Source organism: Girardinichthys multiradiatus, chromosome 2 (assembly GCF_021462225.1).
Source record: "Girardinichthys multiradiatus isolate DD_20200921_A chromosome 2, DD_fGirMul_XY1, whole genome shotgun sequence".
Taxonomy (NCBI): Eukaryota; Metazoa; Chordata; class Actinopteri; order Cyprinodontiformes; family Goodeidae; genus Girardinichthys; species Girardinichthys multiradiatus.
In genome coordinates this window covers 49,622,349-49,637,217 of record NC_061795.1, presented here as the reverse complement: position 1 = coordinate 49,637,217, position 14,869 = coordinate 49,622,349, and the positions used below count along the sequence as shown (strand labels likewise).

At 39.8% G+C, this 14,869-nt stretch overlaps 1 protein-coding gene across 2 annotated transcripts; it reads left to right on the top strand.

Moving 5' to 3' along the window:
• The first annotated feature begins 5,548 nt into the window (after nt 1-5,548).
• si:dkey-246g23.4 (uncharacterized protein LOC559426 homolog) lies at nt 5,549-14,120 on the top strand. 2 transcript variants are annotated; one of them, XM_047384431.1, is made up of 6 exons: nt 5,549-5,702; nt 7,691-7,951; nt 9,204-9,347; nt 9,443-10,143; nt 10,410-10,650; nt 13,589-14,120. In XM_047384431.1, exons 2-6 carry the CDS (start codon nt 7,717-7,719, stop codon nt 13,738-13,740), a joined length of 1,473 nt encoding a protein of 490 aa, XP_047240387.1. In that variant the 5' UTR covers nt 5,549-5,702; nt 7,691-7,716; the 3' UTR covers nt 13,741-14,120. The 2 variants fall into 2 exon arrangements, with proteins under 2 accessions (XP_047240387.1, XP_047240396.1); XM_047384440.1 differs by lacking the exon at nt 5,549-5,702 and adding an exon at nt 8,176-8,665 and having other exon boundaries at nt 7,815-7,951.
• Nucleotides 14,121-14,869: the final 749 nt, after the last annotated feature.

Below are 14,869 nucleotides of genomic sequence, written 5' to 3'. Positions count from 1 at the left end.
GGACCAACACCAGCAGCTGACACGGCACCCCAGACCATCACTGACTGTGGGTACTTGACACTGGACTTCTGGCATTTTGGCATTTCCTTCTCCCCAGTCTTCCTCCAGACTCTGGCACCTTGATTTCCGAATGACATGCAGAATTTGCTTTCATCTGAAAAAAGTACTTTGGACCACTGAGCAACAGTCCAGTGCTGCTTCTCTGTAGCCCAGGTCAGGTGCTTCTGCCGCTGTTTCTGGTTCAAAAGTGGCTTGACCTGGGGAATGCGGCAACTGTAGCCCATTTCCTGCACACGCCTGTGCACGGTGGCTCTGGATGTTTCTACTCCAGACTCAGTCCACTGCTTCCGCAGGTCCTCCAAGGTCTGGAATCGGCCCTTCTCCACAATCTTTCTCAGGGTCCGGTCACCTCTTCTCGTTGTGCAGCGTTTTCTGCCACACTTTTTCCTTCCCACAGACTTCCCACTGAGGTGCCTTGATACAGCACTCTGGGAACAGCCTATTTGTTCAGAAATGTCTTTCTGTGTCTTACCCTCTTGCTTGAGGGTGTCAATAGTGGCCTTCTGGACAGCAGTCAGGTCGGCAGTCTTACCCATGATTGGGGTTTTGAGTGATGAACCAGGCTGGGAGTTTTAAAGGCCTCAGGAATCTTTTGCAGGTGTTTAGAGTTAACTCGTTGATTCAGATGATTAGGTTCATAGCTCGTTTAGAGACTCTTTTAATGATATGCTAATATTGTGAGATAGGAATTTTGGGTTTTCATGAGCTGTATGCCAAAATCATCCGTATTAAGCCAATAAAAGACCTGAAATATTTCAGTTAGTGTGCAATGAATCTAAAATATATGAATGTTAAATTTTCATCATGACATTATGGAAAATAATGAACTTTATCACAATATGCTAATATTTTGAGAAGGACCTGTAGTTTTCTTATGCTTTTGATTATTTATCCTGGCCTGTGTTTCTCTTTATTGTTAGTCACTTCACTTATGCTCAATCTTTGTATTTGTCTCACCTGTTCCTTCTGCCTCCTTGTCACACCTGTTCTTGATTCCTTGATTACTTGCCTTTCTCTCTCTCTCTGTACATTAGTTGGTTTGTTTCACTCTGCTTTGTTGGTTCCTTGTGTTACAACTCGCTACCCTCAGCCTTGTAAGTTTTGGATTCCACTCTGGTCAGTACCTGCAGTGTGTTTTTTGTTACGTTTTGATACTTTGAATAAAGCTCTGGATTCCACAATGCTGCTTCCAAGCTCTTGTCTGTGCTTTGGTCCAACCCAAAACCATAATGTGACATTTTTCTCTCCTCCATTTTCTCCTTCTCTCCCCATTTCCTTTTTGCTCCACCTCTCTCTCTTTTGTGCTTCTTATTTTTTCCTTTTCTCTTCTGTCTCCGTGTCCGTAACAATTGAAATAATCCCAAAGCAGTTTCTAATAAAGTTTCTTTTATAAATATTAAGCAGAGCTTTAAAGCGTTAGTTGTAATGCTCCACTTGTGAAGGTAAATCTTTTAAGCTTTTTCTTGGCACTTAGACAACAATTCTGAGCGCTACTCTGACTGACAGGACACGGTTTTAAAAAATCCTAAAAACAAAAAACTTAATATCAGGCCATAATCAGCGAGTCCTTTTTAAATAACACAACCAACAGTGAACAGAATAAAAACAGCAGAGATGGATTCCCTTTGTTAAAGTTAAAAGAAACATTGTACTGAATATTGTACAGGATAAGAAATGTTCTGAAAGGGCAAAATATTGGAGCTCAGAACCCCTGGTTGCATGAGTTTGTTCAGCCCAACAGCAGCATTAGTGAATCATATGAACAAGAAATATGATTAAATGAACTATCCTAATAGGATTATAGTGATATTTCTCTCTGCATTCTTCAGAGAGATTCTACAGAGAGATTCCAAAGGATTCAAAGGATCTTATTATCCAAAGAACTACAAAGACCATAGAAAAACTGAACATTTTTCCAAAACTGATTAAAAAGAGGAACAGAAACTGGGCATGGTGGTGGCAGGATCATGCTCTGGGGTCACATTTGTTTGCATGAAACCGATGTCTCCGCAGGATGGATGAAATTATTAACAGTTTCAAATATCTATCAGTTTTGAACCAAAATCCTCATATGTGTGCTAAAAAGCTAGAGATAAGCTTGGGTGGAAATGTCCCCATTGTGGCCTGCCGAATGCAACAGCAGCTGCGGTAGATTTCTGTACAGACACACAGATACCTTGTTTGAAACAGGGTTAACAGTTGGAGCTGGATGTCCTGGATGTGACCACCTGGATGACAATAAAGATAAACCTGACAAAAATATTCCTACATGTGAGCATTTTACAATGAGTTGCTTAACTTGTTTAGATGTCCCTAATATGCTGGCAGGTCTGAGGGATTTAAAGTTAATGTGATTAACTGAGCATAAAGAACAATATGTGACCCTGCAGGTGTTGTTTGATGATGTCTGCTGACTCAGGATTAAATCCAGACTTTGCCCAAGCTCTTTGCACTTGGTCTTATAAACACACCAATCTTCAGTTTCAAACTGCTGTTCCACTAACTTTGATGTCAGCCTTGTCAGTGAACTGTGAGGCTCCTGTAATGGAATTTTCTTATCAAAGTGGAGAGAAGTTGACTAACAAGAGAAAATCCGGACTTTGTCTTTATAAGTTTTATTCAAAGGCATTCAGCGTTTGAATGACTCTGTCACTGAGCAAGTCAGTGAAGCAGAGACACGATCAACATTTACACACAGTATTTATACCAGAACATGACAGTGTTATCTCAACTTCAAAGAGTCTGTGTTTTATGACCCCAGACCCTTCTCGGGTTCATAGGTGACAAAGTTATCTAGGAACAGACCCATCTGCTCTTCCTGAGATATCACCCTAAATGATGGGTTTTAACCATTACACTTCTGATAATGGCTTTTACAGCCTCCTCCTCTAACACAAATGTTCTGAGGAGTGAGGTAACCTAAAGGTCATACACTTTAGAGCACTTACTGCAAGAATTTCCATCACACTCCAAAAACAGGAAGTTCCTGAGTTGAGTTAATGTCTTATAAATAAATATAAACACTGAGAAGCGGTTCAATGAGCTTCTGAGTATTTCCATGAAAAACTGGATCAATAGTTCAGATTGTCAGAAGTCTTTCCAACACATATTCATGCTTTTCAGGCTTTGAATGAAGAGACCAACAGAGCAGGTGATACCAAGCATGCCAGTTTAAAAACATTTTAAATATTACAATACCCTCACTCATTCTCCTCTGACCTCTGACATCAACAAGACATTGTCCTCCACACACCTGCTGTGCTACTAGATATTTTCTCTTTTTGAGACCGTCTGGCATCAACAACCATGCTGTATTCAAAGTCTCTTAAATCTACTTTCTTCCTCATTCCGAGGCTCAGTTGGAATTTAATCAAGTCTTCACCACATCAAGATGAATTAATCCAATAAGTTCCCACAATGTGATTAGCTGCGTCACTATTTGTTTCGAGAAACAATGGAAGAGTTATGTCTAATAAAGTGGCTGGTGAGTATATGTGTCATTCATTCACTGTATTTAAACCATTTACAAGTAAAAAAAATCAATATCCAAGGGTGTTAATTAAAATCTGTCAGAGTGCATTGTTTAGTACTGTGTAACTTCTTTCATCCTACAGATCTCTGTGTAACTAATAAAGGCTTTCCTGTTGCACAACATGGTGAGTTGTATTTCAACACGTGCATGTAAATCTCTAAACCAAGGTGCAAGCACCAGTGTCTGTGTAGATAATTCCTGTTTTCATTGATGGGTTTTTGGTGTTTTCACATAAAGATTTCATGAACCACAAACTGTGTTTAAAATAATGTCAGAGATCCAGATTGAACTCTAGATGATCAAATTGGGCATCATTTGGGTTTGGGAGGTTCCTGTTCGGGTTCCAGTTTCTTGTTTCAGTTGTGGTCTTGTCACAGCTCACCGCCTCTACAAATGTTCGTTAAACTTCTTAAAAGGTCTTAAAAGGTAGACCCAAAACGATTTTATGTGCGCTGAGGATCTGATGGGCTGTCCATGAATAAATAATTAAGGCTTTAACCAAAAACTATTAATTGGCCATCTACTATCACGTTCTTGGTTTGGATCGGACCAAACTGCAGATAAGAGCCTGGCAGCCGCATGATGAAAGGAGGACTTTTCTTTAATTAAAGGTCTCCAAAACATAACATAATCCAACAAGTACAAACATGAGTCGAGCCAAAAACTTACATGTGTACATAGTTCTGTAACGTAGCAAAAACTGAACATCAACAAGGGTAGTGAATGAGGAATAGTGACGGAGGAACCAGCGGGGAACAAAGAACACAGACCAACTAATATACAGGGAGAAAACAAAGGCAGGTAATCACAGGAACTAAGAACAGGTGTGGCAAGGAGACATGGAGGCATAAGGGACAGGTGGAACTAATTAACAATAAAGGAAACCATAGACCTAAGAACGGTTAATACAAAAACACAAACCAAGTCCAAGGATGTCATACCATGACATCTGCAAAGGAAGGGATTACAAAACAGAAACATCTTATTCTTTGAGAAGAAAAGATTTAATCTGGATGGTCCTGATGACTTCCGACATTAAAGGCACACCAAAGAGATCCGTTAGATAATTTCCTTAGGATTAAAACAGAGGAGGACGTTGTATCACGATCTGGGATATTTTCTTTCAATGGAACAATGGTGCTTCAGCTTGGGCAGTGTGAAACCACAGCTTGTTCTGTGAAGATGTGGCAGAACAGTTCTTTCAACAGGATAATGCTGCCGCCCACATCTGTATGATAAAGGACTTGTTCTAAGAGAGTAACGTTTTTGATTGATGCAAAGACCAATGTGATTGGACAATTTATCTCCTGAGGTGAGAGGGCTTACATCACAGTTGTAGGAACAGTGGTTCATTTTCTTCAGATTTATCTACATTTCTTTAGATTACCACTAAAGGCAGCCCAAGTACCACCAGTGGTACCTGTACGCCCGTGTTTGAACCATGGATTGAAAGTGTTTCAGATACAGGATTGACCCTACAGAAACCCTGAAAGGCAAGTGAAAAGAATATCATTCTCTACGTCTGACCAAACAATCTTTTTCTCATGACTTTAGAAGTTATCAACAAGTAAATAAAAATCTGGATTGTACTATTTCTACGTTTTTTTTGTTCTACCCTACTGAGCTAATAATTTTAGTTGATGTTGCTTCAGATCTGCTTTAGTTCACTTTCTACCTCTGAGGTTGATGATGTAACTTTCACTGTAGTAGAAGATAATGTCATCATGATGTCAGGTTCTAATCAGGAAGGAATCCCAGGCTGTCAAATATAACATAATGACGTCCGCTTCTCTTAATGTAGACCATGAATCCCACACTGATACACTCACGCACAAATTTACACAGAATCTGATAGGACTTTGGCCTTTGCCTGCATGTCGACAGACTGAGAAATGCTGGAAAAATGGAGTTCAAAGGTCAGACTAGGCTCATACGTTACATCAACCATTTGCTAAACATTTTATTTAACCCCGTGTGGCTGCTGTCGCCTGTTAGGACATGTTGTAGCTTCTGCTGTGTGAGGGACATCACCCCTGTCAGCAGTGCAGAGCCACCTGCATTCAGATCTGCTGGAGCAGGATGATGGCTTCAAAGTGACCAAACACCAGAGGTAAAGTAGTAATATGGCATGGATTTATGTCTGGAAATCAGTTTCATTCCTGTTGGCTTTTTGACATCTTCTAAGGTCTTAGTATAAATTTCTCCATTCAATTAAAATTCAAATTAAATTCAATTAAAGCATTCATAAAATGCTTTAATATGCTTTGTGGACATGCTCCTGTGCATTCAACAAGGGTTTATCTTTTTTCTCTGTATGTTGCTTTTTCAGAAACACACTGACATAAATCTGAATATGCACTTCTCTGTTTCACTGTCTGTCTTTAAATTGGTAGAACATTTACATTATGGTATTCATTTTGTTTACTTGTTTAACTGTTTAAAGGTCCAAGAGGCTATTTAGGACATCTAATAGCCTTTGCAGCAGTTACTGATCTACCCAGCTTAAATTAGGGGGGTTTTGATTTTGCAAAGATTGATCACACTAATTAATTTACTCCTTTGGCAGCAGGTAAAGCATGACTGTAAATAGAATGATAATAGCGTAGCTTACAGGTGTGACTTTTACTGATGGAGAATTTACATCCTTTGGACCCGACACTCCTGTGTACAAGAAACACCCGTCACTTATAACGACGGAGGAAAGAAGCAAACATTAACGACTCATTCAGCTAATCCCTATTGTGCAGGACAGTAATTGCGTCAGCACCAGTTGTAAGTGACATGTGCACCTGGGACTGCATATTAATTTACAATGCCTTCCAAAAGTATTCATACACTTTGAATTTGTCCACATTTTGTCATTATTTACACACAAACGTCAATTATTGGATTTTTAGGTGACAAACCAGGATTCTTCTGGATTTAGCTCCATCCACCTTCCAATCACCCCTGACAAGCTTGCCTGACCCTGCCAAAGAAAAGCATAGCCATAGCATGATACTGCCACCACCATGTTTCATGGTGTGGTCATGGATAGATTTTTTTTCATCTGATTAGAGCACCTTCTGCCACATGGCTCAAGGCAAACTTGCAAAGAGGAATTCCTTCTTGCAACTCTTCCATAAAGACTAAGACTTGTCTTGTGGACAGATCTCTGCAGCTCCTCTAGAGATACCATTGGCATATTGGCTGCTTCTCAAAAATTATGCTCTCTTTGTCCAGCCTGTCAGTTTTTGTGGACGTCCATATATGAAAAGGTTCATATTGTTAATTTTTTTTTTTTTAGAACGGAGGTTGGTTCCTGGTCAGGCCACTACAGAAGACCAGGGTCCTCAGAGTCTGTTGTTACATTAAACATGAAAATATTTTTCCAACAAACAGCACTTAACGCCTTGTTGCACTGTACACACTCCTGCAACAACATGCTGGTATACAAATTTCATACAAATTGCTCACACAGTTTTGGGAGATAGCATGTTCCTCAGGTCTGTAGGTTTGTTTTCAAATGGCCAGAAAACACTGAGATCCAGGCTTTGTGGGGGCATTTTTTGACAGTTTTGTTTAACAGTATGGAAAATTATTACTTATTTAGCCAATTTTGTGGACAACAATGTTTGTACAGAAGGGAACTCTCTATAAACTGATTCAGCTAAGTTTCAAAGTTAATCTGATTGACTGCATAATAACCCTAAAGTAGCTTCATTGAAAACCACAAGGGGGAAAGAGGCGAATGTGATTGAAGTTTTAAAGTCCTCACACGCTATGCTGCTTTTATAAATAACAAGCTTGGAAGCTTTCCCAGTTCCTCCCCTTGGCCCTAGTTGGCACCGTCTCGTATTTTGCAGCCTGCCTTATTGGATAAGGTGTCTTCTTCCTTTTGGAAAGTAAGTTTGGTTGTCAGGTTTATTGAGAGCGACAGAAAACTAACCTTTGATGTTCAAAAGAAACTATCTTCTAACCACACATGGCAACGTCCAAAACAAATACAGTGGGGCGAGGGGTATGGCAGGAGAATTTGGCCTAATTGTGTTTAGGATACTTGACTGCTGCACAAAGGATAAAAAATAACATATATTTGTCTCTCTTTACATATTAAAGTATTGTGAAAACCATTGCTGGTCAATATGGACCCTCCAGAGAAGGCTCAGAAGAGACGCAATGCTGCAGAACCACCTGCAGCCCAGGATGGGGGCTACGCCTGGTTCATCCTGGTCTCCTGCTTCTTCGTTTTTGGCCTGACCTTTGGTGTGATTAAGTCCTTTGGTGTATTTTATGTTGAGATACAGCAGTACTTTGAAACCACAGCAGCAGGAACATCATGGATCACCTCTATCACTGTGGCCACCATTCACATTGCAGGTAACTATCCACCAGTTTATTGTTTTCCTTAGATAAGCTTAGAAACTACAGAACAGTCACTTATTTTTTAACATTTTGCGTAAAATGGGGTTCAGTTCTGCTTTCATTGCCTTGGAAAAGTATTCACACCCATGAATTTTTGCACATTCTGCCTTGTTCCAAACACACCATCTCTACCATGAAAAATGGTGGTGGCATCATGCTCTGGGGATGCTTTTTTTCAGCAGGAACAGGGATGCTGGTCAGACTTGAGATGGATGGCGCTAAATCCAGGACAATCCTGCAAGAAAACCTGTTAGAGGCTGCAGAAAACTGGAGACTGGGGTGGAGGTCGACCTTCCAGCAAAGCAACCACCCTGAACATACAGCCAGAGATACAATCCAATGGTTTATATTAGGGTTTCTCAGTGTTGGTTTTAGGACCAACTGTCCTGCAGCTTTTAAATTATTCTCTGCTGCCACAAACCTGATTTAAATGGATGGGTAATTAACATGCTTCTGCAGCACTTGATGGCAGCTGAGGAGGTGATGCAATACTTTAAATCAGGTGTGCAAAGGCATGTCTAAAAGATGGACGCCTGTGGACTTGGAGGACCAGGGTTGAGAACCACCAGTGTAGATCAAAGCATAACTGTATGTTATATTATAGAGGAAAACAGTTTCTGGATGTGCAAGCTGGTAGAGACATACATACAGCAGTGACTGGAGTGAAAGGTGATTCAATGAAGTCTCAGAACCTAATCAAATGTATTTAAGTTTATGGTTGCATCACTGGACTTTACTATTTGGACTGGACATGCTAGGAGAGTTTCTATCTTTAACATTAAAGTATTTAGAGTGGGAGTAAATTAGCCACAGGTGGACTCTAATTAGTTGGCCTGAGTTACTTTATGTCGGTCAGTCAAAAAACATCCTAATAAACTGAATGAAAAGTTTGTTGTTGTAATGTGATGAAATGCAGACAGGTTGAAAGGGTATGAGCTTTTTTACAAAACACTAAGTAATTACAAGAATCTCCCAGTCTCTAAAGCCAGGCCTAACCAAGTGTCACTAAATAGCAAAGAGTTAAAGTCCAATCTTTTGTTTTTTCAAAGAAAAATACAATAAATCTTCCTTGAGCAGAAAATATAACTGTATTATTTCTATTTTTTCTATGCTGGAATCTTCAAATGTAGAATAAATGTTTGATACCTTGAACTGTGACTTTCACCACATGATAGCATGTCTCTCTGTGTTGCCTATTTCCATTCAGCCCCAGTAGCCTCTGCTCTGAGTGCACGCTTCAGCCATCGCTCTGTGGTAATCATGGGTGGGCTCATATGCAGTGCAGCAGTTGTGTTTGGAGCTTTTGCCCGTAACCTGACTGAACTCTACATAACCTTTGGTTTCCTAAATGGTGAGTGATACAAGTAAACCTAACAGACACAGTAAGAGCAAACATGAACATGTGAACAGAGTGATATTTACTTTTGTTTCCTTTGTTTGTTGCAGGTTTTGGCTATGCATTAACCTGGACCCCTGCAGTGACCATGCTCGGCATGTACTTTGAGAAGAATCGTCCAGTGGTTAATGCCTTGGCTAGTGCTGGAGAATGTATTCTTACATTCAGCCTCACCCCTCTGTTCCAGCTGTTGATCGACAGCTTCTCTTGGAGGGGAGCTTTGCTTATCCTGGGGGGATTGCAACTTAACCTGTGTGTTTGTGGGATGTTGCTCAGGCCCCTGGGGACCTTAAGAGATGGTACTTATATCAATATGGGCAAAGAAGAGCAGGAAAACCTCCCAATAGAAGATCTGGATGAAACAAAGCTGAGTTTTCAAATAGAAAGTGAAATGAACATATTGGAATTATCTGCTCAAGAGACAGTTAAGGATTGTGTCGAAGATCCTGATGAGACATCTAGCTTGACCAAAACCTCTACAAGCAGTCAAAAGAGGACCAAACTGCGGACTACTATCCAATATTATGTAGATTACACACTCATTACAAATGGCCGGTTCATGGTTTATTCCATGTTCGGGGTGTTTGCTGCACTAGGGTTCTTCGCCCCATCTCTGTTCCTGGTTCCATACGCTCGCAGTAAAGGAATCAAAGAATACCAGGCAGCAGCCCTCCTGTCCATCTCTGCTGTGTTGGACCTCTTTGGAAGAGTGTTCTTTGGCTGGGTGGCAAACCTGAAGCTTGTTGAGACGGTATGTTCAGCATTATGGTATACATGCAGAAACAAGAAATCTGTAAGGGGAAATGCTTTATACCTATATTAAACATTGTTTACTTCTTTGTTCTGGTTTCTCCTGCTATCCTGCAGGTTTTACCTTCAATTTGACGTTAAAATGTTAATATGTTTAAATATAACTTTTAGCTATAAGTCAAACAACATGATGTTGAAGTAAAATCTCTCGACAAGAGTACAGCAGTAGTTGACACAAAGCCTGTTTACTCTCTGCACTCCGACCAGGTTCAGCAGCTGACAGCCACAGTGATTCTGCTCGGTACCGTTTTACTCCTCTGCCCTCTGGCCTCAACTTTTTCAGAGCTGGTTGCTTTCAGTGCTGCTCACGGCCTGGTGTACGGTGCCACGGTCGCCATCCACATCACAGTGCTGCCTGAGGTTGTGGGGGTGGAGAGGCTCGGAAGCGCTCTGGGGTTTTTCATGCTCATACGCAGCAGCGGAGGCCTGCTTGGACCGCCCATCGCTGGTAAGCTTTAATAGTCAGCTGCAAACACACAGCCTGCCGACTGTGAAAATCAAACAGAAAGTGAGTTTAGTTGTAAGAAGGTTCAGTGGAATCCCCTGTGATCCATTTCACTCGGGTGGAAGCTAGAAATAAACTCAGAGCAGCACAGAATGTGACTGCTTTCATTTATTGTATCTATCTATCTATCTATCTATCTATCTATCTATCTATCTATCTATCTATCTATCTATCTATCTATCTATCTATCTATCTATCTATCTATCTATCTATCTATCTATCTATCTATCTATCTATCTATCTATCTATCTATCTATCTATCTATCTATCTATCTATCTATCTATCTATCTATCTATCTATCTATCTATCTATCTATCTATCTATCTATCTATCTATCTATCTATCTATCTATCTATCTATCTATCTATCTATCGATGGCTTTCTAAATATTCAATCTTGCTGCTAAATGGACTTTCCTTTCAACTAACTTTTCATTCCAGGGCTTTTTCCACACTCTGCCTCTTGCAGATTGTTAAAACAGCTTCAATTTTCTGGTTCTATATAAGATCAAAGAGAAAAACACGAATCTATTCCATGCTGAAACAAGCTTGATATAAACCATAATTTAAAGTTGTTTACATGAACATTGTTAAAGAACCAACAATCCTAAACAACAGCAGAAATTACAGCCAGTTTCTGCTGGCGTTCCTGCAAAGATACGTCTGCCTCTGACCCCCTCCAGCAGCAACACAGTCTGGAATACTGCAGCTCTCTGGCTGAGTGGGAAACAACACATACTTATAAAGTAATCATTTGCTTGGTTCACATGACACAATTTATGGATTTCTATGAAGGCTGAGCCACAATCAGGGAATGACTAATTTGGGTTCTTGAAGTGTGACTGACTGTAGGAGATACACACTGCAGGATTCTCCAGCTGGCACAAAATTCACTTTTTCCCTTTGCTAGTTTGAAACTGCTGCAGAGGTATGTAATAACTATGTCTTGAGTCAGAAATACTGGAAATGGTTATAACAGTTTAACACTACATTACACATAAGCAGGTCATAACATGTTAAACCTGCAACCTGTTGCTGCCGTGAGAAGCAACATCCGTCTGCTCTGTTATCTTGGTTTCCAGAATAATCTGTTTTGCACAGCGGGGGTTCTGATGAAAGGAATGAGGTTTAACATTAACTTTATTCACAGGAGGGTAGAAATTGGGTTTTCTATCATCGTGTTTCTACATTATTGAACTAGAAAAGTATTTGTCCATTACAGATCTCTTCAGTTTTTGCTTTTTCGTCACACTTAAATGTTTCAGGTGGTCAAACAGATTTTAACGTCAGACAAAGAGAACCTGAGAAGCATACAATGGAATTATCTTTAGTGTGATTGTATAAAATAAGCACAACAAAACAGGTCAGCAACTTTTTTATTAGTAGTAGGTTATACTAAATAAAGAAGATATTTAGAAAGAAAAATAACAGCATAAACATACTAAAATCAATCAACTTTAAAACCTAATAAGTGGTTGTTCCACCCTTGGCAGCAACAGCTGCCAGCAAGTCTTTGTAATAACTGGGAATTTCCTTAACATCACTGTGAAGATTTGACCCACTCTGCTTTGCAGAATTGTTTTAATTCAGCCGCATTAATTTAGCCACATTCAAGGGTTTTTCAGCATGAACTGCATGTTTAGGGTCATCTTGGACAGTATCCATTGAAGTTAAAGTCCAGACTTTGACTAGGCCGTTCCAACCCCTTCAGTTGGTTTTTGAGCCATTCAAAGGTGGACTTTCCGGTGAAATTTGGATCACTGTTCTGATTCCCAACCCAAATGTGCTAGAGCTTAAGGTCACAGACTGATTCTGTTAGGATTTTCAGCTCAAGAGCAGAATTCATGGTTTTATCAAACACGGGCCCTGAAGCAGAGGAACATGGCTTTGTTACCCTTTCCAGCCTGATGGGTGTTAATGTCTTTGTTTCTAAGTGGTTTTTGAATTTTGATGTCGTGGCATGAATGTTGTTTTTTGTGCAGACTTCATGTTGTCAGATAGGTTCTGTTTAAGTGCTGGTCACCCAGGCCTAATAACCACTTGCCTGGGTGAGGCTTGTAAAATTGAACTTAGCTTTTCAAAAAAAGGTGAATAATTACAGTGAATTTATGATTAACAAGGGAGGCCAGCTTGTTTTAGGTATCTTAATAGTCATAATTTGAAAACCCTGTTTTTGGGTTCACTCAGGTTAGTTTGATGATCTGAAACCTTGAAGACAGAATGAATCTCTAAGGGGAAAACACATTTTTCACATCACTGTACAGTTGGTCCTTAAACTAAATTGCATCAAAAATTAAATCTACCAACCATTTTCAACTAAACTTTACTTGGTTTTAATTTAATTCTAGTCTAGCACCTAAACGTTGTGAAGAGAAAAAAAATATTTTCTATTTGATAAACTCTTTATTTGCATCTTTAAATCTAAGATGTTTTATCATTGATTGACATTTTCTTATCAGTTTCTCTCTATTCTGTTGTTTGCTTTGAATTTTTCTAGCACTGATGCACATCTTCACATCTTATTCTTTGGTCTAAAACTGATTTCAAATAAATCTGAAAGGCTCCAAATAGAGACAATGGTTCCCTATTTTTAACTCAGTCTGACACAGAGGCTATTTCTAACTTCTTTACTGACATTTTTAAAGTACTTATTGTACTTTGAAGAAAAGCTATCAAGGTAGCTTTAAAGTCACTCTCTTTAGTGGGATAGACAAGTCGACTCTACTTCATTTTAATGGATCTTCTCATCCTGTTGTCTTTTTTTCAGCAATTATATGCACTAGGTATTTTTGACTGTTTTGGCTAGTGAGGGTGCATTGCAGGGTGACATTACTTATCACATAAACGTCTTTATATTGACATGTTTCTGTTTTCCTTTTAGGTTTCTTCATTGACAAGATGGAGAATTATGGGACAGGCTTCATCATGTCTGGTGTGGCCCTTATCGTCTCTGCTTTGTTCCTTCTTATTCTCCACCAGATGAACCGAAGGGGTCAAAGAACCATCACAGCTACCAATACTGCACACAAATAAAAAGAGAGTGGGACAAAGGCATCACTAGAACTCAGCCTGTGGTTCATGTGTTCAGCTCTAATCAGTATCCAAATATCACCCAATGTAAGGGTAGCTGAGGTTAGAGCCCAACAAATTAGGTCATGTTAAACATAATCTGCAGGATCATCTCTGTTTAGAAATATGGAAATAAAAGTTAAAGGCTGCATGCTTTAGTAAATGTTCGGCGCTAGGGATACTTACAAACATAGCATAAAATCCAAGAATGTTTGTGTATTTTCAACAATGCTTGGCAATAAATTGTATACTGGAATGTTTTTTAATGGGCATAACTCACATGCTAAACCTTTTGCTAAGTTTATTTATCTAAAGTAATAAAAGGGCTGTTTCTAAATGTAAAATCTGTTGACCTTCTTTCCCAAGTTCTGACCCAATGTGTGGAAAACTGAACTCACTGCAGATCCCTAAAAACAGTTTTATAAAGAAAACATCTTATGTTTTCTGGTTATTTTAATAAATGAAACTGTTACTGAATATACGGGGGTTGGACAATGAAACTGAAACACCTGGTTTTAGACCACAATAATTTATTATATGGTGTAGGACCTCCTTTTGCGGCCAATACAGCGTCAATTCGTCTTGGGAATGACATATACAAGTCCTGCACAGTGGTCAGAGGGATTTTAAGACATTCTTCTTGCAGGATAGTGGCCAGGTCACTACGTGATACTGGTGGAGGAAAACGTTTCCTGACTCGCTCCTTCAAAACACCCCAAAGTGTCTCAATAATATTTAGATCTGGTGACTGTGCAGGCCATGGGAGATGTTCAACTTCACTTTCATGTTCATCAAACCAATCTTTCACCAGTCTTGCTGTGTGTATTGGTGCATTGTCATCCTGATACACAGCACCGCCTTCAGGATACAATGTTTGAACCATTGGATTCATATGGTCCTCAAGAATGGTTCGGTAGTCCTTGGCAGTGACGCACCCATCTAGCACAAGTATTGGGCCAAGGGAATGCCATGATATGGCAGCCCAAACCATCACTGATCCACCCCCATGCTTCAGACAGCTTCCTCTTGCGTCCACAGTTAATCCTGTTGGATGTGGTTCGTCCTTCTTGGTGGTATGCTGACATTACCCTGG